This window comes from Papilio polytes, unplaced genomic scaffold (genome assembly GCF_000836215.1).
Source record: "Papilio polytes unplaced genomic scaffold, Ppol_1.0 DF821388.1, whole genome shotgun sequence".
Taxonomy (NCBI): domain Eukaryota; kingdom Metazoa; phylum Arthropoda; class Insecta; order Lepidoptera; family Papilionidae; genus Papilio; species Papilio polytes.
In genome coordinates, this window is record NW_013527816.1 from 71597 (window position 1) to 93265 (window position 21669).

Sequence of the window (21669 nt, forward strand, 5' to 3'; positions counted from 1 at the left end):
TCGCATCTTGAATATTTATCGAAGTTTTTGCTACACATACTCGTATTATACAGGCTATAACCGTAACGTATGTATGTGTTAGTTTTTATAGAGAAATTGAATAGTAAAACGTTATCGTGGTGTGGAACATTATGCGAAGAGTAAATTGGTACACGGGCAACGAGTACCAATGTGGACGGCCACAAAGTAGAAGAGCATTGGAAAAGCTATGGATGGATTGCGTTAAAGAGGAAATTTTAACAAGTGAGTATATAAGACGAAAAATGGACAAGAAGATCATGAATGAATTAATTAATACATTACGTACTTGTTTACGACGTTCCCTATTCATCGCAAGTGTTGTATGTTCGCAGTAAAAGTCAGGTAAGAGCTGTTCGCTGGCGCCGGCGGGCGAAGATCTCACCCCTCGCACAACGCGCATGTCCACGTTCGCGTTGGCATTCTTTATTGGACCAACTAATGCGTTCGTCGCCTGAAAAAAAAAAACAGTTGCTATGTTAGAGATTGTGTTGGTTACTCATTTTTTTATAAGTCAAGAATATTTTGAAGAAAGGTTCGATAAGGTCAAATTGTAATTAAGCAATGTCACCTCCGCTAGTTGTGACGGCACTGCCGCTGTTAACCTCAAGTAACAGTCAGCGGAAATCTTTAACTGAGCGAGTCTTTCTTCCTCAAGAGACTCCAGCATTCCGGCACCTTTCACAACACTGGTCTCCCATTCTAACCTGCACAATAGCAAATTGTAAATGTCCATTCAGACGTATCGATTGCGGTAATCGACTAACACCTACCTCGCCCGTTCAGCTTGAACGCACACATTATAGTAGTCGACTTCAGTCTTTTTAACGGCGTCTTCAGTCTTCCTCTTCTTAACTTGAAGTTTAGCGGCGTCTCGCTCGCTCGTGTTGTTAGCCAAGCGTTCCGCTCGCGCTGCGCTCAGTATCGAGTGTGGAATGTGGCCAACGCTTGAACTACGTGACATACGGCTGCGGACAAATAGAAACCCCCTAATGACTCCACTTTGAAACCCCTGTATGAATCGCAAAGCGCACGCTTAGCAATATTCGCAACGGTGATCGCAACGCATTAATACTAAAAGGATCCTTGTAGACTACGCTTCAATTGAAAACAATTGATGTAAAAAAGGCAATCGGTTTCTTCGACAATATCGCAAGTTATCAGACCTAATGTCCAATGCGGCGTCTTGTAGTTTCTCGTTCTCCCGCGCCGCGGCGTGCGATTGTCTCTTCGATTTCGCTTCTGCTGTCCTCCAGTCAGTTAGGGTCCGTGTTGTTTTGTCTACGTTCCCTTCGATCTATAGTAAAACGTAAAGATTAAAAGTCATAATGTTAAAGATTAAAGATTATAAAGAAGACGTAATTCATATCAAAAGGCTTACCTTTTTCCTTAATTTTAGTTGACTCTCGATAAAATGTTTCATTGGTTTCACTAGCTCTTCAGACATAGCGCTTGAGTAGTTCCTGGAATAACATTTTAAAATATATTTAAACTTCAATATCACATCGTATTATTTCAGCAATCTGGATTTTTAAGAGATAAATTACGATTTTAACATTCTTGTATTTATGTGAACAATAAATTTTTTGGGTCAAATAGTGTGATAATAAATGCATACAGGTGGTTAACATTACCTATGAATTTCCGATCTCTTTTCCATTTCAATGGCGACATGTTTCCAGGCTTCTGCACAAGAACCGACACTTTCTTTGCACGCTTTAGTTAACTTTGTGCCAAGTTTCGCAAGACATTTCGAGTAGTAATTTTCTGCTTCAACCCTGTAGGGAAATTATTGACTTTAAATCAGTAAGGAATAGCAAAAGGTAGTTACCAATGTCACAAGTCGGTCTAATGTAAGAAGAATTTAGCAGTAATTTATTATTAATATATTTACCTGTTACAAAGAAAGCTGTGAGTAACAATTCGATAACGTTTATTTAATTAGACCGTGTATAGTTACTAAGATTTTGTACGGACATTGAATCACAATAAAAGCTAACACTAATAAAAGTAGAACGCATCGATTGAAAACGAATAGCCCGGATTTAACGGGCATTATTACCCTATACATAACGTTTGTGTAGACGATCTACTCCGAGAAGGCGAGCGATTGAGTCACAAACAATAACGCATTGTTTTATCGCACCGATGGAAAGTAAACGTTACAAAGAAATGCTGATAAGATTGCTTATCTATTGCGTGAGTCTGTCGCTTCAGAAAATGTTCTAGTGTAACATAACCTAAAGCCGGCGTAGCGTCACTATTATTGCAAAATATATAATCGTTTGTAATATTTATGTTGGGAAACTAATGTAATATCTGATATTCCCTTTTTCTGATTCTTACCTTTCCTGCAGTATTACTGCTAATTCTTTGCTAAAGTCACTGCCTTGTTTGACGTAACGACGAAGTTCATCGAAGCCATTTTGTGCCTGGAAAAAAAATCATTTGTTTATACGAGTACAATGGGGACATTAAATTATACATGAATATAATTGACTTGAAGGTTTTTAACGTTACTAGTTTTCCAAAATTCTTCATTTAAAAATGTAATAGTATCAATTTTATTAGTAGAATGTTAAGACGCGATTCCACTGTGCGTCGAAATTGTATGCTCGTATGCACAGTGAAAACACGCCTATGCACCTGACTACATTAGAAACGTGTCTCAGATTCCGGCCACTACCACACCGTCGGCAGAACTTACGTGACAATGACATGCGTGTCAATAAATGACTTGCGTAATCTCGAGACGTGACCTTTTACTGTTTTGTTAACAAATTAAACAAGTTGTAGAAAACTTACACACTAGCATATCTATACTAATAATCAAAAGAGGAAAGATTTGTATTTTTGTATGTATATATTTGTTACACGCAAAAACTACCGGTCCGATTTTAAAATTTCTTTCACCATTACATAGGTAATTTATCTGTGAGTAACATAGGCTATGTATTTTTAATTTAACGCGGGTAAAGTCGCGAGCAACAGCTAGTTTGGAATATTCTGACTTTCCCAATAAGTATAAGTAATGCAGTAAATATCAGTAGAACGTAGTAACACTCGAAATACAAATGTATAATGGCCTTTCCTGTAAAATTTCGTTTTTGCAGTTAGTTAACTTTACATACATTTTGGCTTAGCTTTCATTTCGAACCTTCGTAAGAGTTATAAAGGATGCGATAACACTTAATTTAGTTTTTTTTTTCAGTAACATTTTATATTCGATTATAAATGTTATGTTTCATGGATTGTGCCTCTATCTGCCCGTATTCAACAGTATTCTATCGTGTCCTTGAAATTGACAATTACCTAGTTTACTCATTGGCATTTTATCTTTGCATTTTTTCAACTTAAGCATGTTCATGTTAAGGTTGTGACCTACTTTAACATTAAGAGTAACTTCACATAAACCGTTAACTTTTAACACAATTGTTTGGAACTCATTTAAATCATACTTACTTACTAATATTATAAATGCGAAAGTTTAGATGGATGGATGGATGTTTGTTAGAGTTTGTGATCTAAACGGCTGAACGGACTTCGATGAAATTTGGTATAGATGTAGAGGACGTCCTGGAAGAACACATAGACTACTCACTTTTGTTTTTTTTTTAATACCATGCGGACGGAGTCGCGGGCCAAAGCTAGTATTTCCATCAAATAGACCAAATAATGAGCTAAAGTGCCTACGAATAGGTTATTTTTTTAAATGTTACAAGAAAATAAGTGTTCTTTTAATAAATAGTAAAACACACTTTCAGAAAATCTGATGTTTATTGCTTCTTTTAAATCATTTGGGAATTTCAATCATGAGATGTATTCAAATGAGATTTAAATTGTTCTTTATTGAATTATTTCAGAAATTATTGTAACATCAACTAAATCGACCTTCGTTGTAATTGTTAACGCGAATCCACTCCGCAATAATAAAGTTAAATGTATTCTTTGCGTGCATTTAATTATCTGCAATGAACTTGAATCGTCTTTTATTATTGAAACGAGATTTCTTTTTCTAAAATCTGATGTTAATCTGAGCAATTTTAAATTTTTAGATTAATCATTCGATTACAACGTTTATACTATGCGTGTTATACAAATGGGAGATAACATTACTTTAGATTAATGCATTGAAAATATCTATTTAAGATTCAAGGATGGGAAACTGTATTCGATAGGATAGAATAATCCAATTAAAGTCTTTAGTAATAACTAATGCTACTTTTAGTTCGCAATTTGTAGGCAGAACATAAACTACCTATAATTATTTTGGAGCCGGTAAACACGTTATTATTGTCACCCATGTTTAAAAGTGCAATTAATCTTACGAATCTTACTAATATTATAAATGCGAAAGTTTATATGGATGGATGGATGTTTGCTAGAGTTTGTAGCCTAAACGGCTGAACGGATTTCGATGAAATTTGGTATAAATGTGGAGGATAGTCTGGAAGAATATATAGGCTACTCACTTTTGTTTTTTTAATTCCCCGCGGACGGAGTCGCGGGCGAAAGGTAGTATTGTAATAATATGATTTAGATTCTAGATTATTACTGACATTTATAATGTAGGTATGTACTTATAGTTATGAATTATTTCTGACAATAATGATTACCAACAAATTGTTAATCGATTTTCATCGACATAAATAAACTAAACGGTCGTTGACAATTCTAGTTTTGTTTTCTGGTCATGCACAGCAACGGTATACGTTAATAGATTAAATGATACTATCAATACGTATATTATACCACAACAGACATACACCATAACTTTCTTTGCAACGTAACTTTCACTACAACGAAGAACATACTTAAACACCTCGTCCATAAGGTTCATATTACATTAAATGCTGGGCATACTTGGGCCGATTTCAAAAAGGCATACGCATGAGTTGAATGCGACGATCGCGCGTTTCCGGCCGCCCGGGAAGTGCTGCCATTATGAAATACTGGCAGACAAGATCACAAATAGAAAAGTTAAAATTAAAACTCTATTTTTATGTCTTTAAGGAAATATAAACAGAGAGGTTTAACTGATACGTTTTGATGTAAATAAACTTCAAGCACCATGTTGCGCGGGATCTGTTGCAATTTAAAAATAGAGGTAAACAGAAACTACGAATTAACTAATCGTATTAAAGGATTAGTTGGCGAGGACATAATATTCATAGAATATTGACGAAGATAATGAGTAAGGTGTTATGACAGCGAAAGGTTTTGCAAAGGAGGTATTTATTAACTTTCCCGGACATACCGCGTGCGGCAACCGCGATAATACGTAGTGCCAACAGAAAATATTGATTTTGAAACGTGCTTGTGCGACAAACCACAACTCGTAATTATTTATTTATCAGGAAATAGATGCTGTACGACAGACCACTCGCCAATCACGTTTTTCATTCAATAACATACTATATAAAACGACAATAAGGCTTCGCGATGTAATGATTTCTCTTTTTTTATTATTTGTTACACCCTGTAACATTACATTGTTACATTAATTTTCTATATAATTTTGTAATCGGAAGTTACAGTATAAGTAGGAATAGGTGGATAAACCATCGTACGAACGAATTTGATATACAGGTACACAAAGTTGGGATGGCCCATAAATTTCCAAGGGTATTATATAGAACAAAAATGTTATCAATGTTTTCAAGGAATATATAAGAACCATATGGTGTTGTTAAAGTGTTCCACCATTGGAAATTGGCGGTAATAATAATGTGAAAGATTGTAGCAGAAGAGAGCTGAGAGTTACCTTTCTTTGTTAGAAGTCTGTGTGCTTTTATTTCTACGTATTTCATGGTACCAAATCTACGTTTACATAATTTTTTGAAACGATCCACAGAGCAATGAGTAACGCTAACATTTCGGAATTACTTAAGAGCGATGTCCAAATTATTAAAGATGCTGAAATCGTTTTGCAAGCGGAATCCGTGACGCGTGGACGACGGACTTCAGATGAGGTATGTTTTTGTTGTTGTTACAACAATCGAGAATATTAATTTCTAATACAAAAATGAAACATTTTAAATCTTTCAGCCATCGTACTTGAATTTAATAAAACAATTTAATTTTTTCAATGCTATGTTACATCAAAATTACTTTCACCAAATTTTCTGAGAATCTAGTAAAACATTACTCAATTAAAACAGCTGGAGCACTTTCACTATCAAAACAACGCAGTGGTCTTGTGAACCACTGATTTTTATAAACCTAATAAAACTGCACGTTATTGTGCGAATTTTTGTAACTGGACATAACGGTTTTGATATTTTTTGAAGGGGATTGCTACAGTACTATTATATAATGTTTAATTGACTAATAACTTAAGATGATTCTCGGTACTAGGTACCGGATAATTACTAAAACTACTCTCAAGCATAATTGGAAGTCAGAAAAGAGTAGTAAAATGTGGCACATACAATATTAGAATTTGTCTAAACTTGTCTCCATTGTAACAGCGCCATAATCGGACGTTCAAGGTACTTATTATACTTATGTCTTTTTGTGCTTAACCATCTCAGATAAGTATTGAAATATTTTAATAATTTATTTGTAAATCAAGAAGATTCATTCGTCAGTTTCAATGTAGTCGTGTCGATTCATTGTTTTAGTTCAACAACATTGTTAGGTTAAAACAATGGTATTGTTGGCAAATATTCGAATAGTTTTTGATATGACCGTCACACTTTGTAACTAAACATTTTTAACGTATCTACTATCACTGTAATTAAACAGATGTCATATAGAACATATTGTTCAAGTATGAATAGTAGCTGCAAGGAAGATGTTTGTACAATATGTAAGTACTGCTGATAATTAAGCAAGTTAAACAAAACCGTTTAAAAAGTGACAAATGAAACGCGATAAATTAGTTCACATTGTGAACGTATAATCTATATCTATACATAAAATAAAATTGCAATATCTGTTTGTAACATCAAAAGAAAGATTCCAGAATTCGGTTTGTGATGATGAAGATGATGTATTTGCGTTACTTATAACGAAAATCGCATTAAAAAAATTATCTGTCTTTCTGTCTGTCTGCAAACTGCGTTTGTTTCGGGTAATCTCCAAAACGGCTGGGCTGATTTCGACGGGACTTTCACTGGAGGGAAGCTGACAGGGATAGGATTATTATAGCTACTTTTTTTTTAATTCCGCGCTGTCAGAATGGCGTAACGGGTAGTCCAAATTTGCGCTAACGAACTTTGCTAACGTTCGACTGCTCGTTTCAATATGAAGATGTTAACGATATTACATTATTAGAGTCGCGCAAATTAGTATTATATTTATTATCTGTGCTCAAACTTACCCAATAATTGTCTTTAAAGGCTTGGTTGTTAGATGAGCGTAGATGTATCATTTCTTCTAAAGTGTTCTGCCATCGGTCCATGCCAGCCGCGATCTTTGTGGAAACGTTTTCCCGATTCATTGCAGCACCTGAACCATCTTTCTCTCCTTTATTAGAAACCGTGGCATTACCGATGTTGCTGTTCTCTTTGCTGCTACCGCTGAATGTTCTGGAACAATAGACAAAGGTTATTTAGTAATAACTAAATTATATTCCATAAATCCGTACGATACTAAACGTACTTAAGTAAAGAGAAGAAAGCACAACTCTTAAATAAAAATTATATTTAGCCACGCAGCATAAATAGGCATAATTACTTCAATTCGGTTCTATACCCATATAATAGAATTGTATTCGGCTTTTAAACAAAAGTGATTTTCAAACAATAAAAACAATACAATGGCCTTCATATAGAAAATAAGATAATACATTTCGATACCGTTGGAACAAGTCAAAAGTCAAAACAGACTGCTCTGATGAACTAACCTATGAGAAATATTCGTCATACTTCCGACTGTGATGAGTAACTATTTCTTAGTCATCAAGTCAGTTCTCTAGACGTTGGTCTGCAAAATTAGAGCATTAGAACCACGCGGAAGCAAATTTTAAAACTGGTAACGATGTTATCATAAGTGATAATATTGATGAAAAATAGCATAAAAATCGTAACAGAAGTGTAGAAGTAAGGAAACCTATAAACAAGACTAATAAATAACCGGACATCTCCTGCTGCCATGCTGCAATTAAAATTTTGTTAATATCTCTCTTAAACTCCATCAACAAAAAGAGATAGAGATAATAAGTCTTTCGGCAGTGGAACACAACATTTGGTTGATGGCGTTGAAAAAAATATTTGAAAATCAGATTTTTATCAAATTACCTGTCTAGTAAATTTATCTTAATATATGAATAGAGAACTCTTTTTCTAAGTCTTTTCGGTCCATATTGTCGCTTAACAGTGATTTAATTTGACTTTAATATCTGGCGCAAAACAAATTATAGATAGAACGTGATCAAAATACATGTAACGAATTACAAAATGGTTTCTTATATTTTTTGTGCCGTGTGTTATGGAACATGGAATATCAATTATAAACAGCACAAGATTATTTCCTGAATACCTTAATCAGACAAGGTATATTTGGTGTAGTATGAATAGCATTTATAATAAGAGCGTCGCCCATCAAATCTATCTCTACCGACCAATTCTTTTCTCGAGGACTTTCAATACCCTTGTAGCTTTGTTGGGGATTGTTAATAATTGAAAGTCATAACAGATAACTTAGACTTGAAGATAAATTACTTAAAAAGTATAACACCTTTAAAATTTTCTATGTTCATTACAATAAAATAATTCTAGAATCGTAATCGTATTGAGAGATTAGTATTTATTGAGGAAAACCGGTTTGGCGTTTACTAAAAATAAATCGGACAACGCGGCGTACCATTCAAGGGTTTTGCTTGATTACTTTTAGATGTGTGTCACAGAATGGTAACGTATAATTGACAACAGGTTGACAATAATTATAACTACCAAGTTTAACATTCCTGGGCAAACGGTCTAGAATTCTTCTATTATGGTCAGGTATGAATAAACAGCTCAGTGGTTAAGCGTCCCAGTTTGGATGTGATTGATCGTTGGTTCGGTTTTCGACGGCTTTTACTAATGAGTGTAATATTTAATCTGTTTTCTCTTCCTCACCTAATCAATTCTTTTAGTTCGGTTACGTGTAAGCTTTGTGTTAAGTTTGCATATTAAATACAGTTTAACATCAATATTCAATGACACTTATTAAATAGTAAAGGGGTATTGGAAGGCGATGGAATATTGTTTTACTCAGTTACCAGTTTACCGTCGTAAAATAATTTTCGGATAGATTTCAACGATCGAATATTGATTTCGGCCGTTAAGAATACTGTAAAAGACAAACTTTTGACGTCATGTTTATGAAAATTGCAAATACGAGTCGGGGCATCGTGATGAATCTATTATACACATGTTCTTCGAATGGCAATCAGGTGCTCACATTTAACTGTAACGTACAAACACTTCAATTCTCACATAGTTACCTTAATCAAGTCTTTAGCTTTAAAACTATAATAGTTTGGGTCAATACGTGCTAAATATCATACTACTGTAACGCCTGTAGGTATAATAGAGTATTGTCATCACTCTCATACCCTTGAAATACAACAGAGATAGCAATATGTTAGATATTAAGTAGCCCATAGCGTGTCTGTGTTAACCAAATGCTATCCCAACGTATTAAACTATATATGACAATCACCATCTTCTCTTCCTTTCTTACTCCCTTAGGGTCAGCGCATAGTGTTATTGTCCTCCAAGTTACTATATCTTCATTCATCTCTGTCGTCACTCGTTATCATTTATTCTTAAACTATGTCGATGTAAACTAAATTGAAAGCTACAAAAGAATCGCGTAATACCATTTTTTAATAATCTCAATCTACACTTGCGGTTCAAGGTTACGTGTTTAATTTATTCAATAGGTTAGAACAGTAACACATTTATTAATGTTGTTATAACCCGCAATCTGTTTGTTCTAATAACAATTACATAAAGTAGGTACTGACATTTAATGCAATGTTGAAACTCGTCGAAGATTTGCATGGCCGCTCTGGGCAGCCGTTACATAACCTAAGTTAGACCGTTGGGCCGCTTTGACTATAGATAAACGGACTAGGCAACGCTGCTGTAGGTACTAAAAAATTATGTACTATTTACAGAGGCGGCTGCAATTTACATATACAAAATGAGCGCACAATCGTGTTTAGAAGTCAATGTGCATTTTAATTTGCCCAGGGGAATGCACGGTTTGCTTGGCGACAGATCTTGTCTATTAAACGGCAAAGGACAACCGTATGGTCTATGGCTATAAAATTGTTAGCTATTAGCTAATATGTTTCAACTGTCGTTGACTTCTGTAATGGATGATGCTACGCTAGATTTAATAAACATTGCTGAATCAGTAGCGGAAATTACATAAACAAATAAACATTGCCACAACAAATAATCAATATACATATGATAGAAAGCATTTGATTACTATGAATGAATTCTGATGTTTTAGGCTTTATAATGTTCCTATGAGCTTATATGGAGGTGTCCACATTACTTAATTGCGAAACAAGCGACAATCGCACAACCGTTGTGATATAGTTTAGTCAAAGGTGTGCGCACATTCAAAGTGTATTATTGTAGTAATTACTTGAATATTAACACGTATTGTATCGTTTGAAGGGCAATCAAAATGTACTCCTTTTAATAAAATAATAATGTTTCTATCGATCTCTAGGATCGTGTATTGAGTTCGGCCGTTAGTGAATTCAGCGCAGCCAGCTTGTCCAATCTATTAGCGCATTTAGGATTTTACTAGAACTAGGGCTTTCGAAACGTTGCAATATGTCGTCGGTATTCGTTGTGACATACATGCATTGATTATTTTGATTTATTATGCGTCCTAACGTAATTCTATAAATTAGTAAAGGGCTTAGATTGAGTTGGGACATCGTGTTGAACCACTATAATTGGGAATCTTTGTATTTTTTTTTATTGTATAGGTATAGGCAGAAACTGGAAGATAACAAGTGCAAGTATATACGTGAAATAACGCGATATTCTACATAAATTAACGTTCAACAAAAATAATAATAAATGATTATCTGTTTCTGCAACCATTTGACTTATTTTAAGTATTTCTTCGGAATGTTGTACTTTCCTCAACCTAATATGAGATTGCAACCTTGCCTTTAAACCTTGAGAAATATTTATATATCTTTTATTGGTGTTTTTTTTCTTTTTCCAATGCCGTTTTAACTGTAATACAATCATACGGCAAAGCGGCCTTGTGTATACCCGGCTGTTATGTTTCCCCAGCGTAGGACTTTGACAAGGCCATGCTCGTAAGTTCAAATCCCAGTACTTAATTACTACCAAATTGTCCCGACTGAATCCGGGATTGTACACTAAAAAGTGGGATACTTCTTACTATATTTAGAACTATATTAGAATTAATACTGAGTTTAAAAATAAACAAATCAAACTAGATACAATTATAATTTAATACAAAAAATTATAAATTACCGCATGACAAAACAGTAATTGCAATAGAATAACAATATAACTACATTATGTCTATTTAATAAAATATTATTGTGCTTAATGTCACGGAAATAAGAATCAATGATGTATTGTAGTATTTATTACTATGCACATAAGGTGTATAATGGAATATATTTTTCGTTTCTTTTAGTATTTCTATGTTGGTCTATGTTTATGGTCTACATTGTTTTTACGTTTTGTTCAAAAGTTAATTAATTGTTATTTGATTCGATCGGCAAAAGCATTTTTTTTTACGCAATTTTTCATTCAATGCGAATGATTTTCGATAATTAATTAAATAAACGCGTGAGTTGTATTTGTTGGTCTCTAATGCAAATGGAGAATTAAAAAGTAACTTTACCGACATACTTTCGAAGCAATCTTCTCGGAATAAACTAAATATGTGCATATGATGCAGTTAAACTTGTCGCGATCAACGCAATAACATTTTTATCATCTAAATAAGGAAAGAAGTTGTCAAGAAAGCTGCCATTCTCGTGAGAAATACTATAAAATACAATTAGAAATGGTTATTTGACTTTTTATTTATTACTTAACGAAAAAAAGTTCTCATAAAATACGACGTGATAGGTTTTGGAAAGCGTAGTTACAATTGAAAACTGCGATGTGCGACTTTCGTCAAAGGTTATTTAGGCGTTGTCGTATTAGTAAATTTTAAGGAAAGTGAACTAAAAATACAAATTGAAATACTGGTTACCATCTGAGCAATCACAGAGAAACTGCGGTACGAAATCAGCGCTCATCCGACCGTTAAATTCCAGCAAATCTCTTGATTTTCTCTCACTTTAAAAGATGAATATTACTAAGACAATTCGGATTATTGGAAGATAGTTTGAAGATGATGTTATTGCACATAACCTGATAACCTAATATAAAAGTTTTAATTAAATTAACATTAACAATTATTATATTACCACGGTATATTAGCTAAGGAATTTATTTCCAATTGGATTTATTTTATCAGAAAGTAATAAAGTTGTTAAAATGTTTTAGTATAAAAGAAATTCCAATCAAAGACTGAAGGTACCTGCTTTATGAAATGTAAAACCTAATTTGGAGTTCGATCGGGTTAAAATATGTGTTGTCGTAAAACAAGCTAATTGCTTTTATTAAATACATTTAGCATACATGAATATTACTTTTCTCAGTATTGGTGTATTTACTTAAGTGTCTGCATACTTTCGGATAAATAAAACCATTTACGTATTTCACCAATGATTCTAAAAAAGAAAAAGTTGAATTAAAAGCAAAAGTTATCGACACATATTTTTCACATTTTTAGGCCTTCGTTTTTATCGATATCAGATACATATTTTTTCTTTCATAATTAAGGTAATTTAAAAAAAAAGTTTAAAAACATTTTATCGTGCCTTGTATTGTAATTCCCAAGATATTCACGCGATGTTTTGTTAGACAAAATAAATCTAAACTGTTTTAGTTAAGTGTAAACCACCGGCGAATGTAGTACGGAGAGGTAAACCACGGCAACATGAGTAGTGTACATGAACTAAGTATTGAAAACATATGTTCTCAAATCCGATACAATCGATGAAAAAAAATCCTTGTGTAAAAAATGTTATTAAAAGTTCAGCTCTCTATCATCAATACCCGACGGCTAAAAAACGCTATATGATTTACGTAACACAGTGAGAGACCTGCATTTTTCAACAAAACTTAGATTTCTAGAAATTGTTCTAACATATTTTTAACTGTACTCAATAATGTTCGGGATTTTGGTTCTGCGTAATATGTGGATTGTATTACCGGTGTCGATAATACGAATCCAAAATTAAAAAGAACAAATGCAAATGACATTTTTGACTTCAACGTGATTTGTTAAAACGTTTGACCTACAAAAGACCTACAAGAAGGCTATTATTAAGCACATTTTGTAACAAAGCCTTTATATGGTGGTAAAGTAAACGGTAGTTCTATCGGCGATAGCTATCGAGATTATGACATCTGTGTAAGCAACACCGGCCGGTCTATCGGTTTCATAAGCCGAGCTAGAAATGTGAGCAGGCCGCTGGCGCTGTACCGTCGTTGCGCAGCTGCCCGAATTGTCTTTGCCAATCAATACGTATATAACTAACGTATTATCAAAAATAACCGGGAAGTATACAATCAGAACAAGTTGTTAATTGTGTTAATAAAGTTCATGACTCTTTGTATTCATACTAAGAGTGTTAAACCTTTACCTTCAATCACTTCTTTCACTTCGCTATTCATTTAATTTGTTTGTTTTAAGTCCACCTTTATTTCCGTCTTTAAAATTCGGACAATTTTTCTAATGAATTCTGACTTTTTAGAGCAAGAGTTTTCTCAAGATAGGATAATTGCGTTTAGATAGTCTTTTGTTTTGTATACTATAATATTTTACTTTTCTGTAATATTATACCAGTTACCTAAATACGATCCATGAGTTTATTCGTTTAATTACGATACGTAATCGGCACAGTAAAGGGTGCTGAAAGTAAACTGCTAGTAATGAATCATTTTATCTCAAGGTGAGGAATTATTTCATTCGAAAATTTTCTGCTCGATGTCAACTGCTTGAGTCTTTCTAGAAACTTTAGTAATCACAAATTAATTCCTTGTTTTATAACTTTTTTTAGGTGTCTTTGATATGTAGCCATGTGTTTTTTTTTTATTTAATTCACATTATTATATTGGTACAGTTAATGTTACAACGATCAGCCGTGAACTACGGTTCCGGGCGCAATCACCAATACATCTTACACGATGTATTTAGATGTTTGTTCTTGATTTTTTATTTGTCATTAGTGCCAGATGTTTAGTTAAGCGACCTTTACTTTTCAAGAATTCCTTCAGACAACTAGCTAGAAGACAATTATGAATGGGATGTGTTTGTTGTTTGTGTCCAGTGACCGTAACGATGTGCGGTTTATGTTTTCATACAGATTTTAAACTTATCTAAAGTCTGCCTTTAGCATTACGGCATTATATTATAGTTTTATAAATCGGAAAGTTCACACAATTCAAACATAAAAAGTATAGCTGTAAATTATTAAACGATCCGTGTAGAAGCAAATGAAAAATAAAGTCAATGTAAGTTACATAATTGAAAAAACGAAAACTGATTTGGATCTGCTGAACTGAAACCAAAAACATAGCGTTATCAAAAGTCTTTTGTCTACGGACGTATGCGTGTTTACTCGCCCTTGGCATTCTTTTAAGAAAGTAAACAATAATAAATGCAGAATATCAATCTAATTTAAAGACAGCATTCGACGTGATTATTTGACGATGTGACCTTGTTTAATTGTAATTACAATAATGCCAACATTAAAAAAAAACACCGTCACTTCCTTCCTTTGAACGCGCTGTCAGGAAGTAACACGTAGGCATCGTACTGAATTACGAGGCGAACCGCAAAACTATTTAGTTCAGAGATAATTAGATTTTTGGTTTTCATTAATACACGACCTCGCAGCGGAATATGCATCATACTCGGTCTTTCCCAGCCAAGGCAAAGTAAATTGTAAACATAACATAATGAGTACTATTATAAAGTAAAAGTTAATAAAAAAAAACTACAATCGTAGGAAAAAAACGTTTATGCATGAAGTTTGACATTTGTGTGTTTAGGCCCTTTTGGAAATTATAGTTACGTCAGGTCACACGATCACATTTGCCGCATACCCCTAGTGGGTAAGTTAATAAGTTAACAATAGTTGCTTGGTGAAATACAAATTAAGTCTGTCCCCACTTTTCATCTGCAGAGACCGACTCGAATCGCGTCACGTACCAATAACTCTTTTCGCAAGTTACGTATGATCAAGTAACAATCGACTGTCATTCATCGTTAGATGAACTATTCAGTGAAATATTTGCGTTTTTTGTTAGTAGATAAGGAAGTACATTATTAGCTAAGATAAGAGTCAATTAATTTGTTCAATTATTGCAACTGTTAGTTTGAGGTTACAGTTTGTTTTGTTTGGATGTTTCCGCAGTGGAAACACGTAAATTGGAGGGCAACGTGACGGCGACGGCCAGTGAAAGTGGCCGAATCGGTCTACGAAGGCATCAATCTGCAACACTTTCGTTGCCTCCAATCAATTGTCATTCGGAACCCGATCCTTGGCGCTGATTTCCCTGTTGCGATGTACACGCGGTGTCACTAATGACAAATTTTATTTATACATTAGAAATTCACTAATCCAAATTTAAATATATCTATTTGTACATAGGTCCAGTCTAGTATTTATTTTATCCATTAAATTCAATTCAATTTTTATTGATTTGTAGTATACGGTAGTAACAAGACATTTTTTTTTATAAGTAATTAGAAAAAAAAACTACTATTAGTCTATACCAATGGTTAAGTGTCTACGCAATGCATTTGTCAAAACGTTTATTAAAGTAATAGTAAGCAAAAGTAAAAAAGCTATATATCTATATAAAAAAGTAAAATATATTAACGATTCACTTTCGAACAATCAATTAAGCTGAGATAAATCCAGGTCGACACGCAACGTATTACAAAATCGATTAAAAACTGGAATAGTGGCGCTGCTTGTTAAAATAATAAATCTCTTGAATTAAAATCGATACGAAGACCTCGATATAATAGGTACCTAAATAGCATCGATGTAGTCGATTAAAAAGTCATTTTAATTATAACCTTAAAGAGATAAACATCGAATTATAAAAAAATGACTAATTTAGGCATATGCAAGTGTTAAATTGTGTTAAAATATGTTCAATTGGCTAATTTTAATCGACGGTAATCGAATAATTTAATTCAAATCGTCGCGTTAACGTCAATACGAAATTTTGAAAGATTGTTAAATAGTGGATTCTTATATATACAACGTCTTAAATATAACCAATCAGAAAAAAAAAATTATAACTAACTACAAAATAAGCGGCTATTTTCTGTAATGATTCAGCCTCGTTGTGAAAAGATCTGGTTTTAAATTTAAGTTCAATGTATTTAATTTATAATTTATTTATATATGAATATTTATAGTACTTATTCTTGACATTTGTCTAAATGTGTACTTGAATGTAAATACAATTTGCATAATTTAGTTATAAAACTAACCTTGATAACGTACCGTGAGTTTTCACTGTTGAAATATTTGTACAATAAATATGTTCTCAGTTTTAAACAGTCTTAAAAAAGGCATACCAAATATATACAGTTGCTTTGTGGATACAATCAAATCTATTGGATGGTCGAAAACAAAAGCTGTAGCAATCTAATTTAAAACAAGATATTTTATTCATTTTTAAAATTAAATCCCAGCGAAAAGAAAATAAAAGTAGAGATTAAACAGATTAAAATATCATACAATAATCATATTTTTTAACTGTCTTTGGTTTTGATTTTAAATTTAATGGACATCTTTTTGAAAGAATTCAATTGACCACACAAACTCGTTTTGTGTGCCGTAAATTACATTTCAATGTTATCGCTTTTGCAGATATTTTCTTCGCCGTGTGGAAAGAGTGAATTGCTGTTAGGAAGGAAGTTGAGCGAGTACCAAGTAGTAAAAATAGTAGTTATAATTACATAAATTAATATGACAACTCTAACAGCAAAAGTCAAGTGTTTTCAATACTTATGTATTGTTTGAACAAGTCCGTGTAAAATTGTATGACTGGTTTTCTTGTTTACTGTCACTAATTGCAAATAAAAACTACATTTTATTCAAGTTATTTTTATAGCCTTGGTGAAGGCTTTAAATATTTTTTGTAGCAATAATATAAATGTTTCCATGTATTTATGTATTAGATTTACTTTTAATTTGATTCGAAACATGCCATTTCTTAAACTAAACCTTAAACACACAAACACATTTAAAATCAGTGACGTCGTTAAGGTAGGGAATGGCGTGTGAACCGCAAAGGACGTCGGTCTGAAAAAGAGACCAAGTTAGCCCCAAAATCATGTTAAAAAGGGGGCTTCCGAAATATCGCCCAGTGCGCAAGTAGCACTTGCATCGGTTCTGTTTAAAATGATGATGTTTTTGGTATATATTTAACAATAGTGATATGAATCGGCGTGAGAAAACAGATGCGCAAATGAACATTTAGGTTATTCACTCCTGTATACTGTAATATTATTTAATTTTTAACATTATTTATAATCAAAGTAACATTTAATTACACTTGCAACAGATGTACTATTGTATAAAATAGAAAAAAAAGCATGTTTGTCAACGCGATGTAGTACTTATTGAGTCACATTCAATAATAATACGAAATTATGAAGATTATGTAGAAAACAACCTTCGATAGTACTGACAGATGACGCAAGCGTTGATTGCGTGGGAGTTTTTCGTAAGTAAATTCATGGCAACTTACAATATATCGAAAAAGTAATTTATAAAATAACCAGTTGCCGCTGCCTTGCATTTTATTACATTTTTACTTTACTTTTTTGATAAAATGAGAAAGGAACAAGATAATTTTAAGGTCCGTGTGGCCGTGGCCCTTTTTACCAAACTATAATATGACTTGTTTCTGAGTCTGACCTGATGTAATAAATACATTTTAAAATAAACATTACATTTATCCAAAAATGGATTTAAAGTAAAATTGTAGAAAATCAATGCAATTTCTAAATAGTAAATCAATATTTCTTAAGATCTGAAATGACATTTAACGACGAAATAACCTATATTTGCTAAAGATTCCCGGAGACGTTTGCGATTTAAATCTAAATTGCGTTTCCCTGAACAATACGAGACTTATTACTTGATACAACTGCATATAGGAAGTAGAGGGAAATACAGTACGCGCCCACTGGACCGTATCTGGTGTTAGTTTCACACGAGGGTAGAACAGTGAACAGAGCTATACTGATATTATTACGATGCACACTTCGGGACTGACTGTATTAAAAAAATAGCAGTATACTGTTCCGTTTTAGTGCGCTGTCCTCGTGAGAAAATCTGACCGCTTTTCTGCGGTCACCATATAAAGTAAATTTTAAAATAAAACATCAGGACAACATTATTATAATCAGGATATTCGAAAGAGGCCATGAGAACTTTTTGATTTTATTAACTTAGATTTTAAATCAATGTAATTAAAATAAAAACATGCTGAATTTTAATTATGAATATTTTAAGATCGTGTAGAAAAAACTTTATAAACATACATTAGTTATAACAAAACGAATTAATTGATTTCTCATTTTTTTCATAGCGAATAGAAGTGATGACAAACATATGTTTTTGTTTAGTATTACGTTAGAGTAAACCCATTATTACAATAAACATCTTCATTTTAATCTATTCTAGTCAATGTTCGGCTCAAAATTCAGAACAAATCCGGACAATCCCCTACAAAACAATGGTCACCATAGTCTTTCTGCTCGCATAACTATAGCGTTTCTCTCTCGATATCTAAGTTCATCCGTATTATTAAGATAGACATATATAAATATAACCAGTTCTCAATGTAAATAAGGTCAAAACCCAATGGAGAAGAAACATTAAACAAATATCATCCTCTTAATACTTTTGTCTCTATAATAATGCAATTATTATCGCTTAGCACCATGTTTTATAGTTCTTAAAGTATCTGGTTTAAACCAATAAAACGTCCGAAGTAATAAAATAAAGAGCAACAAAATCTTGCCTCATACGGCAACATTTTATGACATCAACATACAAAATTAATGCATAACATATGACTGAATACATTAAACAAAAGACTTCATAATTTATTTAAGATTAAGACAAATTATTACCAAAAACATATTAAAACCACAAATCATACCAATATTATAAATGCGAAAGTTTGGATGGATGTATGTAGCCTAAATGGCTTAACGGATTTCGGTGGTATTTGGTATAAATGTGGAGAATAGTTTGGAAGAACACATAGGCTACTTTTTTAATTCCACGCGGACTATTTCGCGGGCAAAAGTTAGTACTAGTTATAAAAGTAACTAAACACAGTACAATTTCTTCGTAAGAAAAAACGTAACAAATATTAATAAACTATCGATTGCATAGGGAAAGTACTTACCTCAACAATTTTAATCCTTTCTGCATTCTCTATTTCAAGTGTTCTTCTAATTTAAAAAACAAAACTAAACAAAGTTTACTGAAAATTGTTCATAAAGTAAACAACTGTAAAACACTAATTAGGAGCTAGCAATCCTCTTACTTAAATAGTACCATTTTGTCGACTAGAAAAATAATACACGAGGCTATTTTCAAACTCAACATTTATTTCCTATAAATTACCACGTCTATGATATTTTATACGGCTTTACTTTTACCGCTTCATATGATTTTTTTTGAAATACGAATAAGGTGCATGTTAATAATTACTCAAATATCACTAATACAATAAAATCTATTGACTAAGCTGCCTACTAAGAATTCCAGGAAAATAAAACACTAACTACTTGCCCTGACTTCGCACAGATAGCGGAGGAGATTTTTTTAAAACATACATATTGAATAATAATACATACAAGATAAGTGTTTCGAAATTATGACTTAATCGAAACGTGAAAAGCTTTTGGTCCTTTATTCACATTAGGAAGAACAGAGACAACAATATATTTTCGTACAGGTGATACAACAGTCGAAACACTCGAAGCTAAACTAAGCAATAAGAATATCAACGGAAATGCTTTGCTCCCGCATGGATGCTAAATTAAACTTAAGTCATTACGGTGATGATGCGACGAACAGAATTAGCTTCTCTGTGGGAAACAATACTAAATAGGGTTACACGTGTATTTATATCATGTTCCTTTTAAATGCGAACTCATAAAAATCTTAATTAATTAATATGTTCATTTTCACAGTGGTAGTGCCCGCTTTAACATCTTAGCACGAATGGGCCGGCACGCCCGGTGTAATACCACGACCACACAGAAGACAGGCGTGAAATGGAAGCAATTCCATGTTTCGTCTGATGAGTGTGGTGCCGGAGGCCTAATTTAAGTCCCTTTCTCTTTACCACCCTTTTCTTATAAGAAGAGGTTGGGAAGAGGAAGTGGATTTGACGGCGGAGGAGATGCGTAGGAAGGGGAAATATCCTCTTTATGTGCGTCTCCTCCTCTGTCGTATAAGGGTAGGCAACGCATCTGCAATTGCGGATGTCTATGGGCAGCGGTCGCTTCGCCATTTTGGCGGTTTCAGGTGGCCGCTTGCTCGTTTGCCACCTTATGTTATAAAAAAAAAAATGTAAAACCTAGTCAATAATTAAGTCGGTGTCTTTTGATGATAAATGTTATGCGAAACTTTACGATGGATGGATGGATGTTTGTTAGCTTTTATAGCCTAAACGGCTGAACGGATATCCATGAAATTTGGCACAGGTTAAGAAAATAGTCTGGAAGAACACATAGGCTATTTTATCCCGGGAAATGGTTCCCGTGGGAATCATTAATTTAGTTTTTTTAATGTTTACTCGATCATTCTGCAACGGTTGAACATATCTTATTGAAATTTGGCACATGGGATAAGACTCATCCCCGAGAAATGTCCGGTTCCGAGGCATATGTAGCTTTTGTTTTTTTTAAAAAAAAAAATAGTTCGTCGTTTTTCTAATACCACGTGGACAAAGTCGCGGCACACAGGCGGACAGCTACTAAGTACATAAAACATGTACTTTATAATTGTAGTATAATATTGTGATCATTACACTGAATAAAGAAAAATGATTGAGAAATATAACAACACTAAAACTTATAATGTTGCCATCGTGTTACGTCAGAAGCCATTATTATAAGTAAGTTAAATAACATTGGTCAGAACGTTCTTTTACAAAGTGTTCATTAACGTTTAATATTTAGCAACATTAATAATTGACTCGATTTACCTTCAATTGTTTTCGTAATCCAAATTCAAAGTCGTAAATATCGACTCTATACCGGCCTGTTACCATTTATGTAATACAAGCATACAAGCGAACGACCGCGACATCGTGCACATGCGTTCTCTTAGCCAGAGTTGTTCAACATTTTATATTCAGCATAATATATGACTTAAAATTATTATTAAATAAAAAGTTTGACGTTAGAACAGGACAAGTTTGGCAGGCAAGATGAAATCGAAAAAACCGACTTCCAAACAAAATACACGAAAAACAAAATAAAATGCACTAAAAACAAAACAAAATACACCAAAAACAAAATATTCTCAAA

The 21669-nt window shown here is 33.2% G+C and overlaps 1 protein-coding gene across 2 annotated transcripts in view; it reads right to left on the bottom strand.

Moving 5' to 3' along the window:
* Window positions 1–21669, bottom strand: part of LOC106109018 (nostrin) — a 39617-nt gene that overhangs the window by 2707 nt on the left and 15241 nt on the right. For both annotated transcript variants that reach the window (XM_013290410.1, XM_013290411.1), the window contains exons 2-9: window positions 7343–7550; window positions 2365–2450; window positions 1653–1796; window positions 1400–1481; window positions 1185–1315; window positions 792–986; window positions 590–725; window positions 308–472 (exon numbers count right to left, since the gene is read on the bottom strand). In XM_013290410.1, the coding sequence (XP_013145864.1) occupies window positions 308–472; window positions 590–725; window positions 792–986; window positions 1185–1315; window positions 1400–1481; window positions 1653–1796; window positions 2365–2450; window positions 7343–7550 (1147 nt within the window). The remainder of the gene's footprint in view (window positions 1–307; window positions 473–589; window positions 726–791; window positions 987–1184; window positions 1316–1399; window positions 1482–1652; window positions 1797–2364; window positions 2451–7342; window positions 7551–21669) is intronic.